Here is a 27,748-nt window from a genome sequence, read left to right as displayed (position 1 = left end):
CTGAATGAAGGAGTCATGCAGAATGTAAGATTTTGGTCTCATCTTCAATGCATGTTTCAGCCAAGCTGTAAACAAATGCGTTTAACCTGGCGTGAACATGGGGTTTAGGGGCTTTTTTTAACTCTTTGATAGAATCACAAAAAATCAGGTCTGAAGTCAGCTAGTTAGCCCAGGCCATCCCTTCTATGCTGAATTATTGCTTGTTATAGCTATTCCCTGAGGCTTTACCCTGCCCAGTGTTAAATGTTTCTGATGATGGGATTCCACTCTTACCCTGGAGAGACAATTCCACACTCTAATAGAGCTCACCATTACTGAAATTTTACTGATGAGCAGCCTTAATTTTTCTCTGCTTAATTTTACCCTGTTGCTAGACCGTAGTGATTGATTTATTCTGGGGAAATTCAGTAAATGGTTCCTGCTTCACAGGATGGACCTTACAATAAATAGCAAATTGTCATGACCTATCTGTGGGTGTCCTGAGATTACACAGGAACTCAATTTATCTCAGCATTAATTCCCTGGAAGCTATTTCTGTCAGTACCAACTCAGCAGTGAATTTAGCTGCCAGGTTCCTTCTCCTGCCCCAGCACCAGCCCTGGGCTGAGGCAGTGGCTCCCCAAGCACCAGGCCAAGAGGAAGGAGCTCCTGCAGGCTCTGGTGCTGTGATGTGCCCAAAGGAAGGGCATTTAGGGTCCCCATCACTTGCCAGGGTTCCACACTAGAGGAGCTGATGAAGTGGAGTTACTCCTGTTTTTTAGGAGTATAAAAGAAGTGAAAGATATGGCTGCATAAATTCCAGTCCACCAGTGGCACAATATCCCTGTGCCCAGTGCACATATTGTGCAACTCTCCCAGTTTTTGTGAGGCATTTTACACCCCTTCATACATGCAGCTGATCTGAAATCTGTGTTCATATGCTGTGGGTAGGTCTGGGTGTATGCTGAAATGAATTTGAGATGGCTCATCTCAACAAATTTCCACTCACAAGTTGAGCTCTGAGCGGGCTGGGTGTGAGGGGTATCTCAATTTCTCCTTTCTATTATTGTGGCTTAGCTGATGAGCAGTAACCTCTCCCTCTGTGGAAACCCAACAGTGTCTGGTAATGCAGCCATGGTGTACTTGCATTATGAGGACAGATTCAGGTATTTCTACTTAAAGTTCTTGCAGTTTTAAGCAGGTGCTGTGTGATTGCAAGTGGTTTGTTCTGTTGGAAGCAGGAGCAGTGCCAGGAGCCAGGAGGAATCATCATTCTAATCTTTTATATGTGAAATTTCAAGTAGAGATCTGGAAATCATTGATGTCACAGACACTCCTCTTCAAACTCCTTTTTAATTTTTTTTTTCCTCAGGTATAATTGATTTCCTTGTGAGCCACCATCCAATTGCAAAAGTACTGAGAGACCACCTGGTGTTCAAGATTGCTCCCATGCTCAATCCTGATGGAGTTTACCTAGGAAATTACAGGTATGGTGTGGGGGATGAACCCATTTATTGTTATATTTGCCTTATACACTTTGCACTGTTTTGGCATTTAATCTTATATGACTTGTTTCAATTAATTCCTCTTCAACTGGAGATTCTCACATGGCCATGTGCTTCCTGAAATTCCCACCTAGGAAAAGGGAAAATAGGGAATTTGTTTGCTCCAGGAGGTAGAGAGCAAGTCCCCAAGAGTATCTGCTGTACAGGGCTCCTCTAGGTGTGGGAGTTAATGTCAGCTCAGAGTTAGACCTTAGCTGTGTTTTATGAATGCACTCATTATGCTGCTCATCAGCCCCTATGTAAATGTGTCAGTCAATCACAGCTCCCTTAAACTACCCAGATCATCCATTAAAGTCACAGATTTCACTCTGTTATTGTACTGTAATAGATAGGGATACATGGAATGGAATAATCATTCCACCCTATGCTAATTTTGCTCCATTTTAGTATCTGAATTACTACTTTACCACCTCCTCTGCTGAGATCGTATTCAGATAATCTTTTGTTTTCCCTAAAATTGTTTGCTCTTAATGCATTTATTTACAAAATAAATGTGCTGCTGGAGGTGATAATGAAAAGCAGTTGATTAGTTGATGATTTGTTTGTGGGGGCAATTACATGTACCACACAGTTCTCTGGAGAAGCCCCTGAGAAATGAAATATACTGCATGTGGTTTTGCTTACAGTGCAAGACTAAATAACACAATTCACTTTGTAGCCAGGCTACCTTGAGCTCTGATCTAATTAGGTGTTGCATTGCTAAGCAGAACAAGGCTGGGTTATTGTATGGGTGAGAAGACCACTGAGGAGGAGGAAGATAGAAGGTGCAGAAAATGGGGCTGCTGGCAGCTCTTTGTTGAGGAAACAGCCTCAAGTTGTGCCAGGGGAGTTTTAGATTAAATATTAGGAAAAAAAAATCTTTACTGAAAAGGTGATCAGGCATTGGAACCAAGGCAGTGGTGGAATTACTCTCCCTGGAAATATTAAAAAAATGTGTGGGTGTGGTGCTTAGGGACATGGATTAGCTGTGCTGGGTTAATGGCTGGGCTCAGTGGTTTTAGAGGTCTTTTCCAGCATTTATGGTCCTGTGATCTGTGCTCCTTATCGCTCCTTTTCTTTGCTCATTGTTAAGATGAAGCAGCAGGGAGTGGTGGGGGTGATTTCCACAGTGGTTCTGTGTGTTCTGAGCGAAACTTCACAGAACAGGTGGCTCCTTGCAGCTGCAGTGATGCTCACCCAGCTCTTGGCAAATCCCAAACCAGTCAGTGACACTGCAGGGGTGGCATCAGACAGCACCAGGAATTTATCAGAATGTGTCACTATAAAGGAAAAAAAAACCCCAAAATGGCTCTAGAATCTGGTATTACATCACTTTCCTTTCTTCCAGGTGCCGTGCACATAAGCAAACTCCACTTGCAATTAAGCAGCTTTTGTTTTCCCCCTAAGTTCACTTGCCCTGTAGGGTTTTTCCCCTGCTCTGTTATTTATAGTTTTTGAAAGACATGCAGCTTTTTATAGGCATTCATATGGCTCAGAACTTGAAAAGCCTTTTGGGAACCCAGGTAGAGGGAAAGGGCATGTGAATTAATTTGGAATTGCTGAGCTTGATGGTGTCCTCTTGGTTTAACTTTCCATGATATGCAGGATTTTCAGCCCTCCTGAACTAAAGAGAATTTTAATGAGCTAGTTGAAAAAAAACATTTGATTTTCTTGCAATTCTTCACTGTATTTACAAATGGCCTAATGTAACTAATAACTTAAAAATGAGGATAATAAGCAAAATGCTACCTGTTATCTTGAGAAGAATATTAAAAAGCCTAGTAATGTGCCAGCATTGCAGTTAACTAGTGCTGAGTGAATAATTTGCAGCAAACACTTTATTTCATGCTCATACAAAATCCACAAGCACATCACAATTTATTTACTTGAATTTACTGGATGAATGTCTAAAAAAATCTCTAAGGATCACTTGCTTGTGTTTGAAAATTTAACTCTGAGGCTTCTCAGTGATTGGCTAGATAACTCTGCTTCATCTCTTTTGGTCTTTGTTCAGATTAGCACATAAATAGGACTTTCAGAAGTTTTCCACATAGTGGGGTCCAACACAGATCTGTTGGCTGGGGATAACCTCCAAGGGGTGCCACATGCAGCAAGAGCAGTTCTAGGCATTTGAACTTCTTCCTGTTATCTCCCTCCTTCTCAAAGCAGCAGCTGGTGACTATTTCTTTGGTTCATTGAAGGTTCACATTCAGACTATGCAAGCTAAGATAATGAAATGGGTAATTAAACCTCATGCTTGAGTTTGTAAATTGATCTCCTGCCAGTGTGAGAGAGGATTTTCTTTTACCCCACCAGTGCACAGCCTTGCACAACCGGCAAAGTGCACTGTTGGATGCACTTGGCTGTCCTCTGGAATCCCAGGCACCATGAGGAGCCTGAGTGTCAGCAGCTCTGGGAGGAGGGATGGGATGGGATGGGATGGGATAGGATGGGATGGGATGGGATGGGATGGGATGGGATGGGATGATGGGATGATGGGATGGGATGGGATGGGATGGGATGGGATGGGATGGGATGGGATGGGATGGGATGGGATGGGATGGGATGGGATGGGATAGGGTGGGATGGGATGGGATGATGGGATGATGGGATGATGGGATGGGATGGGATGGGATGGGATGGGATGGGATGATGGGATGGGATGATGGGATGGGATGGGATGGGATGGGATGGGATGGGATGGGATGATGGGATGGGATGGGATGGGATGGGATGGGATGATGGGATGGGATGGATGGGATGGGATGGACTTGTTCTCCTGGCATCGGGACAGGAACCAACCACTCACCAAGCCAGGGTGATATAATAACAGCTAATCTGGTGAGATTTTTCTTCATTGCTGTTTTTGGGGATGCAGGACTGACTGAGGGTGTGAGTCCTGTGCTCTTATCCAAAATCCTTCTTCCTTTGTTGTTGTGAACTGAGGTTTAGTAGTTTAGGCCACTTCTGCAACAATGCCACCAAGAATTGCCTGTTTTCCACAAATAGTTGCTCATTCTCAACAGACAAAATGGGTTGTGACTCTGACTTGGATGTAGTGAAATTTTCATCACCAGCAACAAATGAGTTTGGGACTGCAACTGTAAAGCACAGACTCACCTGTGAGGAAGCTGTTTATATGTTGCAGGTATATTCAGGTGGCTCTAAAAGAAATGGTCTTGGAAATGAATGTCAGAGCTCAGTGTATCAGGATGCATGGAAATGGGATGCTAGACTTTACTGATTTATTCAAGTTTATGCAAGAGTTTAAAAAATTTCATTCCTATACAATAAGTAATGAAAAGAAATGTGGGATGTACAGGGGTGATTAAGCAGCTCCTTTAATTCAGAATATTTAGGAAGTCTATACACAATCTGAATGCAAGTTTTTGTGATTCTCTGTTTGGTTGGGGTTTTTTATTGTTTTTTTTGCTTGTTTGTTTGTTTGTTGTTTTTAAACTCTCAGTGGAAAAAATACCCTCCAAGTCCTTTTCTTGCTGCATGATTATACCCAGTTGCTCCTGAAATACAGAATAATGACAGGTACCTGCTGTTTGCTTGTGGCCAAGGATGTAGAGTCTTTCCCAAAACAGGAAGACAGGCTTCTCCCTTTTCTTGAAGTCTTTAAAGCCTGGTATCATTACACTTCTAAGTGTAACTGGTTTTGCAGTTACAGTGCATGGATGGTGTTATGCTGCATGAGCTTATTAATTAAATTGCCCAGGAAGATGCCATTGTTTGACCCAGCTAAAATAGAGAATCTTCAGCATGATTTCCCCTCATTTCTAGCTGACAACTTGTCCTCAGCTCTCACCTGAATAGAAGGACTCCTTTTGCTGGGGGTAGTGCACGACTTGATCTTTAGCTTTAGTTTAAAAAAAATGTGGCACAAAAATAAAAATATTTGTGAGTTTCTCCATAACACTAATCTCACCCTCTCTGATGGATTAAACTGTGAAACAGCTTTAGGAAATGAAGGAAAACTAGTGCAGTGAAGAGAGATTTCTCAACTTTTCTCCCTCTATTTGCAGTACAGCATTATCATATTGCCTTCCCCAGGGAGGAGGGGGTAGACTAAGGGGAGAAAAAAAAAATGTTCTTGATTTAAAAGTCGTGCATCCCCAGGCTTGGCCTGAACTTTCCTTTATCAAGAGCTTGTTCTTAAGCTGGCATTCTGCAGCTGAATGCTGAAATGTGTCCCTGCAGGCGAGATGACTGTACCACACTGCCTTAGATTAGTTCCAATTTGTCAGCCTCACCTTTCAGAGGCAAAATCCTACACTGGCACCAAAAGGGATGTGTTGCTTAGTCTGGGAAGCTCTTCACTAAGGCACCCCAGAAATGCCATGGCAAGGCAGATGAAATAACCTGACCATTCTCTGAAGGCTCTGTGGCATGGCCCAGTGAGTGTTCCCATTCCTTTTCTCTGCTCCTTCTCTGGGGGAGCTGTGGCAGCATCAGCCTTCAGTAAATTACAGCCATGAATCAGCTGAAATGGTCTGAAATCCCACCACTGCTGTATCCTTCTAGTCAGACTGTAGGGACTGCAAGAATCTGTGGGAATGGGAGGAGAGGGCACACACCAACTCCAATCCTTTCTCATTTCAGTGACAATATTCACTCATGTCAGTGACAATATTTTTGAACCCAATATAGTCCTTACCTCTTGTTTGTGTGAAGAGTTAACAAATTAATTTGTTGGACAGAAAGGAGGCCAGCCCTACCCAGACTGGAAAACCAAATTCACCATAAACAGTGTCAGTGTCCATGTGAAAGCTGTGTTGGGATTTCATGTTTTGAGCAAATGGTATATTTTTGTCTCAGAAATGCAGTTTTGTAAAGACTTTAATAGTTTGTAAAAGGGAGTCGAATGTAGCAAACTGTTTCCAGTAAAAAAAAAAAAGGGAAGGCTTGAGAAACATTTTAAATCATTCATACCAGCATTTTATAAAGGACAATCTTATTTATTTTTCGTTTGTTAATGGCATGATTTGTTTAAAAACTGACCTTTTCTAAACATTCATTTTGAAAGGTCTGAAATACAATCAGAAAACTAGGCTTTGGATCAGGTGAAATATTTCAGATTTATCATGAACATGTTTTTCTGGACTTTATTTCTGTGACTGAAGAAATAGTAAAAAAATTCATGATCACATGTAATTCGTAATTTTTTTTTTTTTATCAGTAAAGGCACATGTAGACTTTATGCAAATTATTTTATTATTTATGTGCCTTTTGGGGGGACTGGATATGTCGGGTGGCTTTTACTATCACTTATTCAGTTGTAAGACACAGCTCCACACATGCAGACTATCATTTGTTTGTCTCTTCATTACTTTTCACTTTTTTTTCTGGCAGAGAAGGGTTTTTTTTCCCCTTAACTTCATTTAATAGACGTGAAATTCATGTATTTTCTTAAATTGAAAAACAGAGTATCCATCTCAGATGACAAGATGAAGCTCTCAATGGAGTTTATTTTTCCTAATTAGGTGTTTGTCATTGTGTATTCTATACAGAAACGTATAAGTAAACAATCGTGGACCTTTTGAATAAATTTATTGGTTTTATTTATGTTACTGGGCATAAAAAAATCTATAATTACCAGGTACAGCAGCAATATAACTGGTATTTAATGACAATTACTTTTTGTTACCATAGAAATGAGTCCAAAGTAGTTACCTATAATTTCTCATTTCCAAACCTCACACATGTTGTATTGCAGTATTACCATAGTAATTGCCTATTAGTCATCATAAAATAAGCAGTTACCCAGAAGATATCAGGATACTGTGAAATTTCTCATCTTACTCAAAACTTGCAGCACATGCCACTTCTCATCTTCCTTCAGTGGCATTTTTGCCTGGGTGACAAGAGCGTCCCTTGCACTTTAACCCAAGGGAAGGAGGGGTGTGGCTGAGAGGGGATTGTACTCTATAAACACACTGGGTCAGGAAAAGTGTGCTCCCTCCTTGGAAAACACAGAACTGTTTCTCATTATTGAAAAACAGGGATTCCTCCAGCCCTTGAAATGGGGGTTCATTCCTCGCCTTGTGTTTCCTATTTATATTTTTTTTTTCCAATTCAGTTGTGACCAAAGCAGAGGCTGCATGCCCTGGGGAGGTGTGGGAGCCCAGCTCTGTGTGCCAGACCCCACAAGCCCAGGATGCACTAATGCAGGATGCTTCCTGCACTTCTCCTCACCTTGCTTGACTTTTTAATTAGGATTGTGTGGTGGTGTTCACAGGGGTCCCAGGACAAGGGAAGATACGAGAATCTTGACTCCATGTTTCAGAAGGCTGATTTATTATTTTATGATAATATATTATATTAAAACTATGCTAAAAGAATAGAAGAAAGGATTTCATCAGAAGGCTTGCAAAGAAAGAAGTGGAATGATAACAAAAGCTCTTGACTCTCAGAGAGTCCGAGACAGCTGGACTGCGATTGGCAATTAATTAAGAACAACCACACGAGGCCAATCAAAGAGGCACCTGTTGCATCCCACAGCAGCAGATAACCATTGGTTTTCCTCTGAGGCTTCTCAGCTCCTCAGGAGAAAAATCCTGGCAAAGGGATTTTTCAGAAAATATCATGGCTACAGGATTGCATGTTATTGAGGCCAGTGAGTCTCTCTCTGAGCCCACCCAGATCTGATTTCAACTGGGAATCGCCATTTCCTGGTTCACCTTCTCCCAGGTGGCTGAAGGAGAGGAAAGGCAGAAGATTTCTCCTCCCCCAGCTCTTGCTTGGCATTGAGGATGGGTAAGGAATCTTCTCTTGTGTCCTTGTCACATCCAGCATGTCCCAGCCCATGCGTGTGCCAGGCTGGGGCTCAGGGAAGCAAACTCAGGGGTGGGTGCACAGCTGTGACCCAGGTGTGCTCTGGGCAGCAGCAATGGAAGAGCCCAAGGAGCAGCAGAGTTATCTGTGACCCTCACACCCACCTGGCTCGTGGCATTGCCATTCCTTTCCCATCTGGAAGCTTTCTGTCCATCGTGGCTTTCATTGCCCAGAGAGTGCTGTCACCACAGGACAGCTACAGGGCTTGCTGCTTTGCTCACCATTACTTAAAAAAATCTCCCTTGTAAAAAAAAATAAAAAAAATAAAAGTTGTCAAGCTTTATCTTAAAACAAATGCTAGGTTTGCAAAAGGGTTCCTATCTATTGCCGTTGAAATGCTCTTTATATTGATGTGGTAACTGCTCATTTAAACCATATTACAGCTCCTGAGTATTTTTCAGTTGCTATTGATGTGACAAATTCTCTTGCACAGAGGACTGCACCAATCAATAGAGTCACTATATGTGCTTTAACAACAAAGCCACATGCCTTGGGGTTCCAGTTGAATCTGAACGTTTTACCAGCATTAAATAAAGCTATATTTATTTTGCTTTTGGTGCAAGGAAAAAAAAAATCCCAACCCAACCTAATTTAATACAACTTGTTGGAAAGGTTTGAAGGCAGCATTATGGGCCATTTCCACATGTGATGAATACCTAACTAGTGTCAGAGCTGCTATTTTGTTTTTGTAAGCGAATTCTTCTCTTTTAGTTAGATTGATCTGGAGCTACAGAGTAGCCTTTTATTTTTAGACGAGCGAGGAGAGAAGTCATAACAAGAAATACTGAAATCATAGCTTTTTTTATAGCTGCTACTATTCCACTGAGAATGAGACATGATGTCCTTAAAGAGACAGGGCTATTTATTTTCCATTTAAATAGAACCATTTGTGATTATTACCTTTGAGCCATTATGCAGAGAATAAGCACCCAGCTCATGAATCCCAGCCAAGTGAATCAAAGTTTTGTGCCTAAGTGCCATTTATGTCTGTAAGCTGCTGTAGGAGCCTATTCTTGACCTTCACTGACTTTATTTCTTTTGCTTATCTTTATCTTCCAGAATGTATTTGTAATTAACAGAGGTGTTAAAGTCAGTTTGGATGAAATATTTGTTTCTCTTTTTTCTCTCCTGAATAGCTGATCTTAGGCCTGAATAATCCCATCTGGGTTTCTTAGATTTACTTTCAGTTAAGTAACTAAACATATTTGGCTTTCTTCTCTTTTTTTTAATTTCCTCTATAAATCTGGCTTGTATCTCTGGTGGTTGGAGTTCTTAGTTCTGTTCATAGCAGCAAACAAAGGACTCAATTCTCCAGTGATTTTTTTTCTTTGGGTTGACTGCCTTGCTTTTGTGTTTTATTTGGGGTTATTATTGTGTTAGTTTTTCTTTTTTAATTATGTGAACAACAGTAAACTTCTGCCAGCGTGCTGTGGATCTTTGTTTTTGGTTTTGCAAACCAGAGGGGAGTGCCAGTGCAGTGGCAAAGGGCAGCAGAGAAGTCCTTTGGGTGCTTTGGGTCCCAAGAGGAGATGGCCTGGGATGAGGTGCAGGTGTCACCAGTGGGGACAATTCCCCATTCCAATTCCTGTTTGTCTCCTCCATTCCCCCAAACAAGGTTTGTGCTGCTCTGGTTTTGCTGCAGGTCTGGCTCAGGGAGGTGCGCAGGATGAGCTCTGTGACTCAGGAGCTTGTGTTGGTTCTCTCTGGGCTTTCTCCCCCTCCTGCCCTTGCCCCTGTTTGGTTTTCCCTCTCTAACACAGTTCCTGGGTTGGGTTGTTCCCTAAGTAGTCTCCTCCATTCTACCCCATCTTCAGGAGTTACTTTGGAAGAGATTTCTCTGTCCTGACTGCTGGTGAGGAGTACAGGACCATTGTAGTCCTTGGCAGAACTTCCTGAATTCCTGGAGAAGGCTCCAGGGAGACCTCATTGCTGCCTTTCAACGCTTCAAGGGGGCTTACAAAAAGCCTTTTTAGCAGGGCCTGTAGCAACAAAACAAACAGCTGGTCATGGTTTTAAAATAAAGGAAAGTAGATTCAGACTAAATATAATGGAAAAAATGTTTAGGGTGAGGGTGGTCAGACACAGGCACAGGTTGCCCAAAGAGGGGGTAAAAGCCTGGTCCCTGAAAACTTCCAAGGCTGGATGGGGGTCTGAGCAACCTGATCTAGTTACAGATCTCCCTTCTCTGGGGGTCTGAGCAACCTGATCTAGTTACAGATCTCCCTGCTCTTTGTGGGGCAGATGGGCCAGATGGCCTTTAAATGTCCCTTCCAAGCTGAACTGTTCTCTGGTTCTGTGACTCTCAGAGAACTGGGGCCCCTCTCTCAGCTGGTGCGTGGAGCAGAACCAGGCTACTTCTGTATTTTAGCTTTACAGGTTACACTCCAGTACTGGTTTGTGCCAGCGGGGATTGTCTAGGCAACAATTAAGTGAAAAATGGAAATTGCAAGTCAAGGGGGGAAATTTTTCCCTTAACTCTAGAAATTAACAATTAGAGGTCAAATTCTGCCTTCACGAGAGCACCCACAGTTCCTTTTGAGTGAACAGCCTAAAGAGGGAGAGTGAGGAAGGTGTTTTGCCTGTAGTCTGTGAACAGAAAAAGGCCCAGCTTGTGATTTGAGTGCATCCCAGTTTCAGACTCTTCCACCCCAAGCATCATCTCATCTTTTTCAATCTTTTCTCACTTCCACTGTCCCATTTCAGACACATCTGTTCACCTGCACAGATTCACCAGCTGCCAGGGCAGGCTGTACAGGGATTAACTTTTCTTGAAGACCCCTCTGGACAGACATCCAGGAACTTTTTGAAGTTGTAACCATTTACATGAGATCACCAGCAACTACTGGTCACTCCCATGATCTCTGCTAGAGCCTCTTTCCTTGTAGTTATAATTATATATAATACAGTTATGATGCTTTACAAGGGAGGGGTTTAATTCTTTAAATTGGGAAATAATTTATCAACTGTCAATAGAAAAGTCCAGTCTTCCTATTCCAACTGCTGCTGTGTGGGTGGGGATGGTGAAATACCATCCAAGCTATTAGGAAAACAATAGCAGCCTAAGGGAATGTTTGTTTAGGTTCTACTTTTGTTGTTTTCTTTTCCTGGGTGACAGCTGTTGTTTTAATTTTTTTTATTTTTAAAATTGCAGCACTTAAAATGATGGCAGCTTGCTGTTTAATTTATAATATTGGTCCTAAGGGCAGTGTCATGTAATGTCAAAACAATCCTGAGACACAGCTAAATAATAAGCATTCGTTATCTAAACCAATATTGTATTAATGAAACAAGATTAAAGAATTTGAGGATGTGCATCCCTTCAGAGGAGTGTAGAGGCAGACACCTGCCCAAAGCTCCCACTCACGTGTCTTGGTCAGCACATTGACCCCCAGACACTGGAATCTCTTTGTGATTTGGAAGTGCCTTGTGAAGCACCTCTAAGTGGTTCAGAGTTGTGATGTTTCATTTTCTGTTTGAAGAAAAAAAAAACATTTTGCTTGGCTTAATTCTCGTAAGGGAATTGTCCCAAAAGAAACATGTTTAAATATTGAGTTTAAGGAGCTTGCAAGGCATCAAGCTCTTAAAAACTAGTCCTGGTGCTCATTTGAAAATTTAGTTTGTGGTTGTAAGGGAAACTTTATTTAGCTACTAGTACACATCCCTTTTCTGCTGAAGCACAGAGAGATGGGAGACTGCTGTTCCACAGCTGCTTTAAGCTGAGGAAAATGTGTTCTGGGTACCCAGAGGAGCAGTTCAGCTCTGTTTTCCCTCCTGGCTGTGCATCCCTGCCATCTCCTTTTTGCTAGGACTGGTGCTTGTGTGGCAGTGCTGTGAGCTAGAAAAATACTGATCCCACAGAAAACCAGCCTGACAAAACAGTTCTCACTTGTCTCCCAGTGCAGCCAGAAAAGTGGGACCCAGACAGAAGAGAGGAATGAGCAGAGAGGGATCCCTTTTTCATGGCAGATTGGGTGGGATGGACATAAAGCAATTCTGAATCCAGAGCATAAATTGTAGTTGGCTGTTGTGCAGTGATTCTGGGGGTCTTGGAAATGAAATACAGTGGCAGCCAGTGATTTGTTGGATGGGTTTTGGTGTGCTCAAAAGCAGCCATGCCCATGTGATCTCATTTTTAGGATTATTGTTTCCTAACAGCAGCAAACAATTATTTATACTATTTGGTAATAAATTGGCTGACTTGGCACATCCATTTAAGAAAACAGGGGCTTTTTGGTGTCAGAATCTGGAAATGAGGTGTTCCATGCTCCTGGTATACCCCATTATGTACACGTGGCAAAAAACTGCCCACAAATCCCTTTTCTCTCTGCTCCCTCTAAATACAGCAGCCATCCTAGCTGTGCTGACCTGGCACAGGGAGCAATTAATCTCATAGCAGATTATTTCTCTGCTGCCCCTGGCACCAGGCAGAGGGGGGATGTCAGGGCAGGCTGGGAGGAGGGAGATGTGACAGCTGATGGCCTTGCCTGGTTGGTGCCCAGGAGCTGGAGGAAGAGCTCTCTGCCAGCTTGGAGGAGCTGGGATCAGAAAGGGGATGTGGGATTTCTGGACGTGCAGTTTCTGGCCACAAAAGCCTTGTGTGTGTCTCTGCCTGTGTGAGAGGCACAGGGATTGTGGCTCTTTGTCCCCTCCCAGGCTGGGGAGGATGGACATTCCTGGAGGTTTAGGTGACTTCAGGGCACCTCCTGGGTGTCCCCCAGCAGTGCTGATCTTGGGCTGCACAGATCATAAACCTGCTGCTCCTGTGCTGCCCGTGCCTGCAATGCTAATGCAGCCCCGGAGCTGATGTGCTGGAGAGATTAGACCATGATAATGGATGGGGAAGGGGAGCTTTGTCTGTCTCTTTGACCAAAATAGGAACAGTAAATCCTGTCAGTTTGCAGAGAACAGCTGGGTTTCTAACAGCACTGGAATGCTGTGGTGGGTGGGGGTGGGTTTGGCTGCCCCCTCCCTTTATCATTGCCATTCAGGCCTTCAAATGCTGGGAAAATGACTGGAGCTTCCCAGAACACCATGCAGCATTTATCCTGGGACTCTGCCAGCTCTGTTGGAGCTTGGAAAAGCCTGACCCCTCTAAGGTGCCTCTACATCATGGCCAGGGGAAGAAAAGGATGCAGGGGTTTTTCCTTTGGTTCTCCAAGTAACAGCTGAGTGACAGAACCTGTTTTTCTTGTTTACAAGACCAATCTCTGCTCATAGAGTAGGCTGAGCTGTGATTTGATTCTCTGCAAAGCAGCGAGTGAGGCGCATCACGGAAGGGCTCACAGTAAGGCTGTATCTTTGGGACTCCAAGAACTGAAAGAAGGATGTCACAGAAGAGGCCAAAGCCTCTCAGACTGGCTGTATTTTGTATTGTTAATAACAAATTTTGTACATTAGTTTGAACAGGAGGAGGTCAGTGAGGGAGCCTGAATGTTGAGATGGTCAATAATGCCTTGACACTGCCATGCTGACCAGAAGCCAAGATCTTGTCCTGCTAGGTGTTATACAAGTGTATCAACAATGATCCTCACTTTCCCAAGGGCTTTCAGAGCTAAAAGAGTATGGCACAGCAGGGGGACAAGGCAATCAAGCAAGCTGTTACAGCAGGGGAAGACAGAGCACTAAATATAATAGGATGAATAGTGGTAGGTTTTTTCCTCTCTTTCACGTGTCCTTTCCCTCCCTCCAGTTGGTGGAAGGGAACACAATAGCAAACTACACAATCAGGCTGAATAACCTTCATATATCCACTGAGAGTAGGACTACTCTAAATTTGGTGAACCCAGGGAAGGAGCTTTCAGTGACAAAATACATTTGAAAAGGATGGTTGACCCAAAAGGTGTGTTTCTTCAGAATAAATTACTTTTAGAGGTTCTCCTCTTCTTTACTCCTTGGGCAAATCTGTGGAGCTCTACTCAGCTCCCAGTTCAATCATCAAGTACATTCTAGCACCAGGATTGCTGTTATTCTGCTGCAGCTGAGCAGTGTAATGGTTCTACCCATTGTTTTACATCTGGATTAAAGTGTCGTTCTGTGCATCTGGAGGTAGGTTTGTTCAGTAGGTTTTGAAAATCCACAGATGTTCAAGGCCCAGTCAATCTTTTGGCAGTGCTTGCCAGTGAGGAAGCTGCACATTGAGAATATCTATCCCACAAAAGCACTCCCAGCAAGTTTTATACCCCAGCAGTTGTCCTTGGGTCTTCTGCCCGCTCTTCCAAGTCTGAAAAGAATCAATTTACAGATTGCCTGTCACCCTTCACCCTCCTCAGCTTTCTGCTGTGCCTTTGCTAATCTTCTGTACTTTTTCAGCTGGGAACAACCTTTGGTTTTAATTCTTCCAGCAGGATTTACTTTTGCTCCTGCTCTTGATGTGCAGGGAGAGCTGATGCTGGCATGGGTTTGCTCCTGACATCTCCATCGTGCTGCTGCTGGGCTAACTTGTGTGGGAGAGCGACAGGCCACGAGCAGGAGATAAGGCTGTTATCAGTGTGGGGGCGAGGGAGTGCAATCCTGGCAGGCAGCTCTTTCTCCTTACATTGGTCACCTTTTCAATTACAGATCTGATCTGCTAAAGTTTTGCCATTCTCATTCTAGTTTCTGTTAATGAAATGCATTTAACTGTCAGCTCTTGTTAACAGTAACAACACAGCTGAGGATTCATAAATTCCCATGGAAGTCAAATGACTGCTACCTTAGAGGAACTGAGTCAGGAACTGAGGTGGATTTTTTTTTTTTTAAATCTTGAAGCTGGAGAAGGAGACAACCACAGCTTGCTTGATCAGAAAATCAAAATATTTTGAACCATCAATCTACCTCAGACTTTTATTTCTGATTCATGTATGAAAAAATACTCTGTTTCTTGGAATCCTGGGGGTTTGAGTCCATTTCATCATTCAGTTTTCCTCTGTGTTTCTTGGATCTATATCAAACCACCCAGAACGTTCGGAAATTCAGCTTTCCAAAAGCCACTTAGACAAGTGCATTGATGTGTAAACAGTTGTGTTTGGCACAGGTTTGACCTGTTCTAAAGACCAGGAAGAATAGTTTTAGAAAAGCCGTTCTACGACAAGGCAGTCCTGGAGCTTTGTTTGTTCAGTTTAGCAGAGAGCAGGCAAGGGAATGAATGATCTGGGGCCAATATGTGGGGACCCAGTGGTCTGTGATCTGAGCATGTACATAAGGAGCATAAACATGGAGTTACAGGAAAGGTTCCTTTCACCATATTAAGGGAGGGAAAGACAGAGCTGAATGTCTTGACACAGCTTCTCAAGAAAAGAAGATTCAAGTCTTTAAGGGGACATGGTATGTTTTCCCTGATGGACTGCTTTTGTTTGAAATAAAAATATTTTCTTAAAATATATGTTTGGGATTTTGTTTGTTTTCTGGTTGTTTTTTATTGGTTTTGGGTTTGTTTTTTTTTTTTTTGGTGGGGTGGTTCATTTTTTTGTGAATGAGAATGGCTTCAAAAAAGGTCTTTGTGTGTGAATGGTAGGTCAGCAAAGATGATCACAGTAACCTCTTTCTGGATTGAAAATGGATTTTCAAACTATTGTGTAGTCCTCATAGTTTTCTTTTGCAATAAGCCCATATACCAAATGATTTCTTGGTCTTTCTCAGAGTTAAAGGACTGTTTGACTGGAAAAATTTGACATAGTGCCTACAAACTAAGTCATTCCATCTAATTGAAGTATTCTATGAGTTCTGGAGAGAATTTTTTCCTTTCAAATGACAAATTCCATTAGAATCAATGGAAGCTAGAGGCTTTTCCTTTCAACTTTGCAAATGCAGAGAGGAGTTTGTGGTTTGGTATCATGTAAGCTTAAAAGGGTAAGGAAGAAACATCACAAAATAAAATGTTGTACTTCCTCAGAAAATCCATTTAACTTTGCTGATGCCTCCCTGAACATTTGCCTTAAGCAGAAGCTGAAGCTGTGTGAGCCCTATAGAGGTTCCAGGTCTGCAGAAGCAAGGAGAAAGTCAGCTTTGACCATTTGACCATTGCTGGCATGAGCAGAAATAGTTTGTGCCTGCCTGTTCCCTGGTGACAAGTTCATTATAGACATGGTGCTTTATTTAAGGTCAAACATGAAAAATAGATTTTTCAAATTATTATTATAAAGATACAATCTCCAACCTGGAAAATAAAAGGCTGATACATGGAATTTGGAACAATTATTTAAGTTGGATGCAGGCCATGACTGAGGGCTGTCGTGAGCAAAGAAAAGAATGTGGCCACATCCTTAATAATGGGTATCTCAGTCCACATCTTTTTTCTCTAGTCTTGGAAACAATAAAGTATTTTCCTATATCATTAGATTATAAATTGTATTAAACTTTGAGAGCTTAAATGGTCTCAATGTGACTTTCACCAGTGGTGAAGGTGAAGGTTAGTACTGAGTTCTGTCAATAACAGAATATTTTGCTTTTGGTCATCTTAACTAAAGTGGCCACCTAAATTTCTCTCTCTCTATGTGTTTATCATACTCTATAGCTGAAGAAGTTACTTTGCAAATTAGAATTAGTGCCAGTGACAAAATACAGTAAAAATGCCAAGTGGTCATTTACATGGTTGGAATTACTTTAATATAACTGGCTGGTAGTAAGAGCTTTGTTTTATACCAGTCCATGTCTGTTAAATCAGTGCTTTCAGAACACCTCAGGGAAAATGCAGTCTGGACATCAGTTCTGTGCTCTTCCCAAGCTCCTGTGCCCTCCTCACTCCATCCTGCTGGAGCTGGATGTGGCTCAGGTACCTGGCTGTGCCTCCTGCTCTACTCTTGAGGAAAGCCTTAGATTTCTGCCCTGGATTTGGGGGCTTGTGGTTTTCATTAGCAATTTGTAGTCCTCAGGTGCTGAAGTTGAGGTTACTGAGCCCAAGATATCTCAAAGGCTTCTGGAGTGCAGATGAAGATTGTTTAGTAGCTTTTAATATTCCAGGTCCTTTGTAGCACCTCTCAAATCAGAGAGTGAAATAGTCTCGCAATGTTTGGCTTTGGAATTTAGAGTGTGGCACCTCACTGGTGCCATGGAAAGGCTCCACAGTTATTTGTCCTGTAAATGAAAGAGAGGGGCAAGTGGATTTTTAGATGGATGACATTTCCTCTCCTGATTGCAGTCTTTCAGCTTGTTTCCATTCAGATGCATTGTGTTGGTGGCCTGTTTGGCATTCCTCATCTCCCACAGCCCCTGTCACTGGATTTTGTTCCTTTGCATGAGTGAGCCTAAGAGGAGGAGTGGGTATAAACCAGCTGCAAGTGGAATTTCCCAAGGGATTGCCAGCAGGCATAAATGCACCAGTGTTGGGACCAGAGCAGATGCCTCTGTCCTCTGTTAGCTGAGGATCTGGTTTGGGGCAGGATGGGGCATCTCAGGACACACAGAATATAGGAATGGAACTTCAAGAAGTGTGTTCAGCTGCAGGAGACAATTATGTCTTGCTGTACTATCTCTCTCTTTTTTTTTTTTTCTATTTTCTCTTGAGACTGTTACAATTCTCCCAAGAACTTTATGGAATCCTGGGTTTCAAGGGCTGTTTGATGAAAAAACAAAAAAAATAAAAAGACAGAAATATTTGGTATATATAGTTTAAGATGGTTCCCTTTGTTTAAAAAATTGTTTGCTACATAGGACTTTTATGCAGATTATCAATTAAAAGAATCCAAAATATCAGCTTTCTGGTAAGGTCAGGTTTCTATAACTAGCTCTGTAGTTCTTCTTCAGCACATGGATGTAGTTCTACATGAGGTTGCATTTCTGGACACAGTTGATGCTACAGCAAGTAGGATCCAGAGTGTCTGCAAGAAATTCTTAGATCTGTAAATAACAAGAATGTAACAGCTGCATGTTTTAAGGCTGCACTGGAGACTCTTTCTAGTTGTCCTAAAAGATCTACAATCTGAGTTCCCTTTTTAGATCTTGCTTTATCAATCTGAGTTCAAAAAAAGCTCATTAATATGTGCAATTCATGCACACAGCAAAAGACCACTGAAAATGAAACCAAGTGGCTTGTGCCTTCCTACAGCACCTAAATCACTGAAATAGCAAAAGGTGTCAGAACCTGAGGGTTCTCAAACCCTCTTTATCAATCCCTTTTTAGAATTTGCTTTATCCTGACTTAAAATAAGAAAGAAAAAAAAAAACCTTCAGAAATGGTTTAATGGAATGGGCATTTGCCTTGTAACACACCTCTGTAACTACAGTGTGCGGGAGACACAGTCTTCTAATCTCCTAAAAAAGCTGCAGAACAGGCCTTTTGGATATAGACCTGAACAGGAGGAAGAAAGTGCTGTCATTTGCTTTTTTTTATCTCTAAAATACTGAATCCTCTGCCCAGAGATTAGGAGTGAAGGTCTGGCTTTAGTGCTGTAATACCTAATTGAATCACGAGCCTTGGTGTAGTCCTGAGAGAGGACTTAGCACAAATTCTCATACTGATTTTGGCATTTCAATTACCTTTCAAGCAATGACACTTGCTTTAATTTGAGTACCTGGACTGCAGCTGCTCTGGGACATATTTTTAAAGGTAACTTGTGCCTAATTCCCCTTTATTCCAGCAACTTTTCATGGGACTGAATCTGCTAACAAGAAATTAAGAGTTTGGTGCCCTATGACTGGGAGACAGGACGTGGTGTCTGTCACATGCATGCCAAGATTATCATTGGTGAGAGCTTCTGTGGCAATCCTTGGCTTGAGAGGGGACAGAGCTCAAGAGAGCAGAGCCATAATGACATTTGATACTCTGGGCATGAGCAGAGCCAGAGTGAAGGAGCTGAAACCTGCTCTGAGTGTGGCTGAGGAGGAGAGGGGCTTTCTCTCTCTCCTTGCCCATTAGTCAGTGTTGGGGTGGTTTCTGTACTGATTTCTTGTCCCTGGATGATGTGCCACTGCTGTGTTTGCCACCATTTGATGTGGAAATGCAGAGTGGCGTGAATGTTAGATACTTTTTATTTATGTGACACCCTCCTGAGCACTGAGGACTGCACTCAGATAGTGGAACAGCTTGTTGGGGCCACTGGGCTCCCACCTAGACAATAAACCTTGCTGCACTGGCTCTGCTTTGGGAGGCTTAAAATTGGGATGTGAGAGAGAGATGCAAAGATCTGCCTGAGGTCTGGAAAACCTGCCTTGTAGGACAAGATAAAGGAGATAATTTTGTTTAATGCAGGAAGCTGACCCCACCACCGTGGCTCAGTCAGAGGGGCAAGGCAGGTGATGACAACTTTAGCAGAGGAGGATATGGCAAAAATATTTGACTTTCATATAGGAAAGTAAATGTTTCAAATGGGGAAAGAAGCTGCCAGTGCAAATGACAGAGTGTCACCTCATGAGGACTGCAGGTGGAGACCAAACTTTTTCCTACCTTATCAGAGTGACTGTAGAAGTTTGTTGGTATAATATAATCTCTTGTTTTAAAAAGTCAGTTTAGGTAAAAAAAAGGTTTCCCCTGACTTCATAGTATGTGGATATTCTGAAGTTCATCACAATTTTCTGGGCCACGTGAAGTATAGTTTTCTGGTCCAGTTCTGCATAACTGTATAAAAATCTCCTCCAGGAGTGTGCTGTACTCCCCAGAAGGTAATTGTATTGTGCAGTACTTGGTACTCTGATGACCAGGCCTTCCTCCAGTACAAACCCACATTAAGCAGAAATAGAAAACTTATGGGAAGAATGATACAAAGCTTCAGGTGTAATAATTATACTCCCTTTTGCCAGAGTACTGTTATAACAAGAAATAAAAATGGAACAACATTTACTTTATCCTTTCTCAGGGGCCAATAATGTGGCCATATTAAGAAATAATCTCTGGTTTAATGTTCCATATTACCTTCATTAGCTTTCTTTACATTTCTTATTTTATACACCTTTAAATTGAAGGTGGGGCAGGGGAAAAGGAAAAGAATGAAACATTTTGGAGGAAAAAGAGCAGAGGAAAGTTTTCTCCCAAGCATTATGCATTTCTCTACAACATTAATAATGCTGCTGCCACTCCATATTGTGGCTCCTTGGACTGCATGTAAATCTTTGGTTGAAGAGCTTTTCACACAAAGTTTTTCTTTGGAAGCCTCATTTCATCCAATTAACTTTTCTGTATCTTTGAAGTTGAGCCAAGATCAGTAAGACAGTGGCTGCTTCTTCCTAGGAAGTGACATAAGTAGCACAGAAGTCATATAGGGTAACAAAGCTCTTTTATTTTTTATTTAACTCTAAAAGGGGGAGGGAGGGTTTGAGAACCCTCAGGTTCTGACACCTTTTGCTATTTCAGTGATTTAGGTGCTGTAGGAAGGCACAAGCCACTTGGTTTCATTTTCAGTGGTCTTTTGCTGTGTGCATGAATTGCACATATTAATGAGCTTTTTTCGATTTATTCACTCTGCAGCGGTGCTTTGCACGCTTGCATTTTTAAAAGAGATGAAAGGATCCCTGTATACAAATATCTCAGACATAGAGCACTATGCAGTGGAGAACAGAAAAGATGGGTCAGTGAGCCAAAGCTGCTATTGTCTTCCCCAAAGGGTAGAATCCCAAAAGTTAACCTAATTATGGAGGGCACTGAGGCCGTGGGGTTAACAGCTGTTCAGGAAGCAGCAGAGAGCTCCTCTAGGAGCTGAGGTTAGATGTTGGAAATAGTTCCTCGTGGGAGTATACAGGGAAATTGCTGTGCACATGTGCATGTGTGTGTGCAGAATTCAGAACGAGGGGTTTAGACACAGCAGCTCCAAGGATGGAAATAGGTCAGTGGTTTAGTGCTCTCTACGTGTTCCTCCTCTGTGACAGCTCTGAGTAGCAGTTGGAAGGCAGCCTGGGATTTCATTTAGAAGCATGAACCAGAAGAAAAGGAAAAAGAGAAAGGAGGGGGTCATTTTGCTTGTTTTGATGCCCATGTGTCCCATTTTCAATTATCCCTCTCATCCACTCTCACTGGGATACAGTGAGATGCCTACAAATGAGCCATGAGAGAATTTCAAAGGTTTGCATGCTCCATTCGTAAAAACTCAGTGGAAAAACTGTGTACCTCATTGGGTTGTAAAACTTGACTTGAAATTGGTTGAGGACAAAATTTCCCTTGGGGTTTTAGTATTTTGAAAAGCCTGAAAGATTTTGTGTACCTGATTAGGGGATTGTTGTCTTCTTGCTGTCAGATCTTGTCCTGTAGGTTCTGGATTTTGCTTAGTAGGTATAACACCACCTACACTTTAAATACATTTTTGAATGAGCAGGTTGGATTAGTTTTGTTTAGGCTTGGCCATCAAAAAGTTACTCAGGTGTTCTGGACTGGTAGAGCTGGCTGTGTTCAGTGGGGCATTCCCAGAAAGTGATTTGTGTCATCCATGGTCAGTGGGATAAGCTGCCATTTGAACAGATTTCTGTAACCCTGTTAACTTGGGGCTGGGGTTAGAGTGAGATTTATCCTGCCTCTCTTGAGCTGTTTAAAAAGAGTCAGGAGATCTGACTCAAGTCTCAAATTTACTGATATCCACGCATCCGATTGTCAACACTTGTACTAATTTACCTGACTGTGGATCAGCACTCTGGATTTTTTAAAAAATTTATTCTTCTAAGAAAGCATAATCATACTGGATGTAGGTATCTAGGATCTAATTCTGGCTCAGTATCTATACATGAATGGTCAGTCTGATTAGCAGTGAAGTGTTCAAGAACATGGGAACTGCTACAAAAGACTAAACCAACATTCTTACATTGGTTACTGATCTGCTGCTCTTTTATATCTTCCTCCTTTCCCCCTGTCCCCTTGTGGTGTTAATCCAACTCTTTTGCTGTCATTTGTGTCTACAAGTGTCATGTAGACATTTGCCTTTTGGCCAGGGCTGCTCTATGTAGAACTCCTTCTAACCTCGTGCATTTAAAAGTTTCTCAACTTTTTGTCATCCCCTCAAACATAAGCTGAGGCAGCATGGCACAGTGGAGCAAACGGGGCTAAAGAGGTTTTTGTGATGCCAGATTTTTACTCAAAAGTTAATGATCCTCCTTTGCTGAGCACTGTGACCACAGCAATGACTGCAGGGAACGTTTAGTGCCGATGCAGAAAGGGCCTGTGTTGGCAAAATAGTCTTGACTTATAATTCAGGGGTTGGAGGGAAGTCAGAAGAGGTATGAACACAAATTTGGAGAGAGGGAGTTTTTTTTTTTTGTTTGAGAATTGTCCCAATTATTTTGCTGATCACTTCAGGTAAGCCACCTTTCAGTTTTCAGTGATATGCTTGTGTATTGTTCATTACTGGAAAGCAGTTTCAAATTTTTCTGAAGGAGCAAAAAGTTGTTAATTGGCCTTTTTTTTTTGCTTTACATCTTCTCTGAACCTCTGTCTGATAGTCATCTTGTCAAAACCGTCAGGAGAAGTAAAAAGCAAACAGACCTTTTAGCCCAAATAATGTATCTGTAAGAGTTTTTCAGTTAAGCTTGGATGGTGCATTCTGTGGAGTGGAGAGGTGTCTGTTGTGCTTTGGGCAAGCAGAGCTCTCTGGGTTTGCCTATTTACCTCCCCACACAGACCAGTTAAGCTCTTCTACTACACTGGAGAGAGTATCAACACTGATTTTTTTTTCCTTATCTTGGCTAAACTTGCCTGTCCCAAGTTGTTTTTTTCATATCTGAAGGTAATTTTGCTAACCAGGCAATCTCTGTCTGCTTGGCCAGTATCATTTACTGTTTAGCTCTTCCTACATAATTACCTGTGAGGAAACAGGACTAAATATGGAACTGGGCTCTTTTTCAACAAATAAGGCTTATTATTTGTTGAAATCCTTATACCAGTATCTTGGATCTTAAATATTCATATTTATATTTATTTCTTTTGAGGATTTGTGCACAAAATTGATGGCTAAAGGTCTGCCTGGACTTGCTGCAGGAGTGACCTTGCTCAGAACAATGTTTCCTTTCCTGACTGTAACCCAGTAAGGATGCATGCAGTCAAAAATAACCAAAGATTTTGTTGTATATTCCAGGGAGGGAGGTTTTATTTACTTTTTTTGGAATCCTGATTTCTATTTCTGACTCTGTCAGACAAAAGCAGAGTGATCTTGGCTGATTCCCTCAATCCCCCTCTGCTCCTTGGTCTTAGTTGCAAAGTGAAACTAATTCTGTGCACCTGCCTCACTGAACCATTGGAGGACATTCCATTAATGCTTGTGAAATGCCCCAAGAAACTCCCTGAAAAGCAAACCAGAGATGTCTGAATTTTAGGGGGTTTGATTCAGCTCTTGAGGCACAAAGTCTCTGGTTCTGGAAGTGAAGAAAACTGTGTAGAATTGCAACGTCTGAATGTGAAATCTCCATCCCTAGTCACAGGTTATGTGGATTTGTTCACAGTTTGACCTCTATTAACGTTGGATGCCTAGAAAAAACCCAAATCTCCCTGTCACAGTGTGAAACAGTCTGTCTGTTTGATCAGGTATTGCATCCTTGGGGCCTGAGGGGAGCATAGCACATCAGTACATCTGTTAGCTACAGTGGGTATCTCCACAAGGGTGGGGAAAATGGGCAGCCCAAGCTGCTGGACATGATTACAATGGCCAGGATAGTGGGGATGCAGGCATTTGTGCTTTCTACCTGGCTGGGATTTAGTACGCAGTTTATTACTCTATAGGTAATTTTGACTTTTTTAGATGCATTTAATCTCTTCTTTTCTTTCCCACCCCTTCCCTACAGACAAATGTTTCTTCAGGGTTTGGGGTTTTTTGTGCTGTTTGCTAGAACATGTTCTTTTTGCCTCTGGCACTGGCATATGGATTTTCTATTTGTGTGACAAACAAGATAGCAGTTTACTTAGGAATTCTTGTTCCACCTGTTGCTCAAGATCTCCAGCTTTAAATCTCCCTCTTTGGTTGGAAATGTTTTCAGGCATCCACTGTGACACTTGATGATGTTACAAGAAATGTAAGAATTCAACCTGTGAGCTACATAATTTCAAGTGGCTGTCCAGATAGCAGATCTTTCTTTTCTGTGGATTTTCCTATCACCTTGCATTGTGCTAAACAATAATGCTAATCCATTCAATCACCTTGAATATTTTGCTAATCTGTACTTATCCTGTGAAACTATCTTCAGTAGTTAGATAGGAAATGCAAGCTGAGACCAGGCAAATACAAAGTGATTGTGATATTCTTTTTCTTTTGAAGGAAGCATTTGATGCCATCTCTCTTAATGCACATGCTTTCTGATTTGATCTCATGTTATTGATAATCACAGGCTATTTTTGTGCCCTGCTTTTGTTTAGGAGCCATCACAAATCAGTCTCATGAATCTTGCTTCCTGTCCTGTGGCATTGGCATTAGCACATTTCTCTGCTCTGTGGCAATGACATTTGCATGTTATTCTTGTATTTAATCTGCTTTGTTGGGTATTTTGCTCAGAATGTTTTGTGGTGTTTTAACCTGTGGAGTTTATAGGATTTTATGGTGTTATTTATCTCAGTTCATGTATCTTTCATTCTATCATTAGCATATGTTTAGGAAGAAGGTACAATAAATGGAAGAAGGCAACTGTGTCCTTCATTTGAATAAAACATAGGTTTGCATAAGAAGTTAATAAGAAATCATGTAGGGACATGGCCTAATTTTTGAAAGAATGGTTTGGAAAAAAATTGAGCTATCTTCCTCTGTCTGGATTTTCATCTGCCCTCTCATCATTTCTAATCCTGTTGCCAAAGCTGCTTTCTCAACTTTAAAATCTTTCTGGAATTAAGTGGCTTCTGGATCTTGACAATGCAACATTTTGATGCATGTGTTTGTCACATCCTGATTAGATTGGTATAACTCCTACTCTCCCAGGTCCCTCTCAAAACTCAATTCATAAACCAGAGTTTCATACAAGATGCTTCCACTAGGGTGATGAAACAGAGAAATTCAATCATACCACGCATAGGTTATCCATTTTCCAGAGGCTGATGGGAGAGATTGGATTTTCAGAGCTCTTCTGGGCTGTTTTGTTTTGTTTTCTTTTGTTTTCTTTGCTTCTGTTCTTGTCTTCAAGGCTTCAATAAATTCTCTTTTAAAGTGGAGAAAGTAATTTCCGTCTCTTCCTGGCCATGAAACTGCTCTTTCCATGGGCTTTGACTGCAGGTGAACCATTTAAATTTTTGTCATCCTCGGATTTGTTTACCTCCACAATCTTTTTCAAGCCCATGCATGGACAGAGTGACCCATATTTGGTTTATTTTATTAGTTCTGCCTTGTAAGTTTTGGATAGAGATACCACAACTTTCTTGGTAGACATTTAGGTCAAGCCAGTGCAGAGGAATTGTTTGATTCTGAAGGTAAGGAATTGCTCTTTTCCCTACATGCTTCCAATAATCACATTTTGAGAACCTTACAAACATGGGGGCCCTGCATTTTTCTGTCAGGAGGCAACAAGAACCAACTTCTGAACAACTCCAAGGTTTTTGGAGTGCTGGCTACCAAAATCAAAGAACTAAATGTGTGCACAGTGGAAACCACAGCACTCAGCTCTTAGTCCTGCCTTGAACAACCCAGGTAACAGTTCTGCTGAAGAAATTCCCTTCATGCCTGCCAAACACTGAACTAATTTTCAGGGTGGAATCTGACTGGAGGGATTGATTTCTGAGCCCTGTCAGGAGGATGACATTGTGCTAAAACAGCCAGAACCTGCACAGTTAATCACTGTTGTATGGTTGTGTGGTGTGGGATACAACAAGCTAATGGATAGATCCGCTGGGAAGATGAACTTTCTTCCTTTGTCCATTTACAGCTCAAATGAATGTTTACAAGAGCCTGTAACAGAAGCAAACCATCTCCCTAATCACTTCATATTCACCTCCAGATCACTGCACTCCCTGTTGCTAAAAGGTGTAGAAATGGGGCACCATCCCAGATGAGGGCTTTGAGTTTTACTCCTGTATCAGCTTCGATGCAGGCAGAGGATGAATTTATGAAAAATAAAAGAGAGGAAAATATAAAATTTAAATAGACTTTGCAGGCTCATAAAGAGAATTAGCTCAGTGTGAGTTCTTTAGAAGCTATTTCTGCATCTTTCTCTAGAAAGTTATTAGACTGTTCTTATTTTTTCAAAATCTGTTCACCCATCCCAAATTTTGACGGATATTTTAAAAGCTCATTTTTGTTAAGAAGAAAACAACATTTGACAGAGCTGGTTTATTTTTGACAGTCTGGGGGCTGGCAGTGGATGAAGAGAATTGTTTTTGCAGACCCACTGAATGAATCAGGAAAGTTTCATCTTTGCTTCAAACTTTCCCAAGACTTTAAAGAGTTTTTGAAATGTTCTCTTCGCTCCAGGCTCCCTCATTCTCAGTCTCCCTGTGTGTCTTGAGGACACTGTCAGTATCCCCCTCCCACCCCTATATTTTGAGGATGAATTGTTTCATGTTTGTTTATGCTAAGCCATGAAAGCTTGAAATTGAAATTTGTTTGCTCCTCTGCTTCCCATTCATATATGTTCCCATTCATTGTACATTTTTGCTATAGGATTTTATCTCGAGGGTGCTGAACTGTGTGAGGCTGCAAATATGCAGAAAAAACCCAAAAAAGTAATTCTGTGAGCCTGTGAAGTCGCCTGTCCCACAGCAGGGTTCTCTGGTGTCCACCGAGGTATGAGCAGCAGGTGAAACTTTCACTGTGCCTGAGACTTTAAAAGAATTATAAAGAAAAAGTGTTTAGTGTAGCCCTCTGGAGGTCTTCAGCCCATTCTCAAAGCAGGGCTTACTTCAGTGTTGTGTTGGTTACTTAGGGCTCTTACAGGCAAGATTTGAAAATCTCCATGGATAAAAAAGTCATAATGTGGGAGGGTTTTTGGCATTTGAATTCTCTGTTGCCTAATTAAAATTGACTTCATCATATAATCTTTTCAATGGAGGTTGAAAGCTGTGGATGTTCCATCCCCAAAATTGCTCAAGGATGGATGGAGCTTTGAGAAACCTGGTCTAGTGAAAGGTGTCCCTGCCCCTGGCAGGGGGTGGAACTAAATGGTCTTTAATATCTCTTCCAACCCAAATCCTTCCATGATCAACTTCCTCCTGAACGTTTTCCTGGTCTTTCTGTATAACAATTACCAGAAGATTTCATCTTCCCTGGTGTTTCATCCTCATCTCTTTTCTTGAACAGTTACATGCCTTTAGTAATTGTTGCATTCTTTTATACATCTCAGAAAAGGGTATAATAATAAATTTTTTCTGACAATTTTACACCCATTTGCACCTATTTTTGAGGCATAACAGAAAAAAGAAAAACCAAAAAAACAAACAAACAATAACCCCCCCAAACAAAAGAACCACCTCTGAATCCCTGAAGGTTTAAATTTTTCAGCTTTAACATTCTCATCAGGATTCCCAAACTAATCTATCATTGCACCATTATTCATTGCAATAAGATGTTTCAGTGCTCAGGAACCAAAAT

The 27,748-nt window shown here is 41.7% G+C and overlaps 1 protein-coding gene across 3 annotated transcripts in view; it reads left to right on the top strand.

Moving 5' to 3' along the window:
- Nucleotides 1-27,748, top strand: part of LOC129124075 (BEN domain-containing protein 5) — an 883,204-nt gene that overhangs the window by 702,534 nt on the left and 152,922 nt on the right. For all 3 annotated transcript variants that reach the window (XM_054638799.2, XM_077182498.1, XM_077182497.1), the window contains one exon: nt 1,352-1,466. In XM_054638799.2, coding sequence (XP_054494774.2) covers nt 1,352-1,466 — 115 coding nt within the window. The remainder of the gene's footprint in view (nt 1-1,351; nt 1,467-27,748) is intronic.

Source organism: Agelaius phoeniceus, chromosome 8 (assembly GCF_051311805.1).
Source record: "Agelaius phoeniceus isolate bAgePho1 chromosome 8, bAgePho1.hap1, whole genome shotgun sequence".
NCBI lineage: Eukaryota > Metazoa > Chordata > Aves > Passeriformes > Icteridae > Agelaius > Agelaius phoeniceus.
Note: the sequence above shows the minus strand (reverse complement) of the source record. Positions and strands in the feature narration are given on the sequence as shown.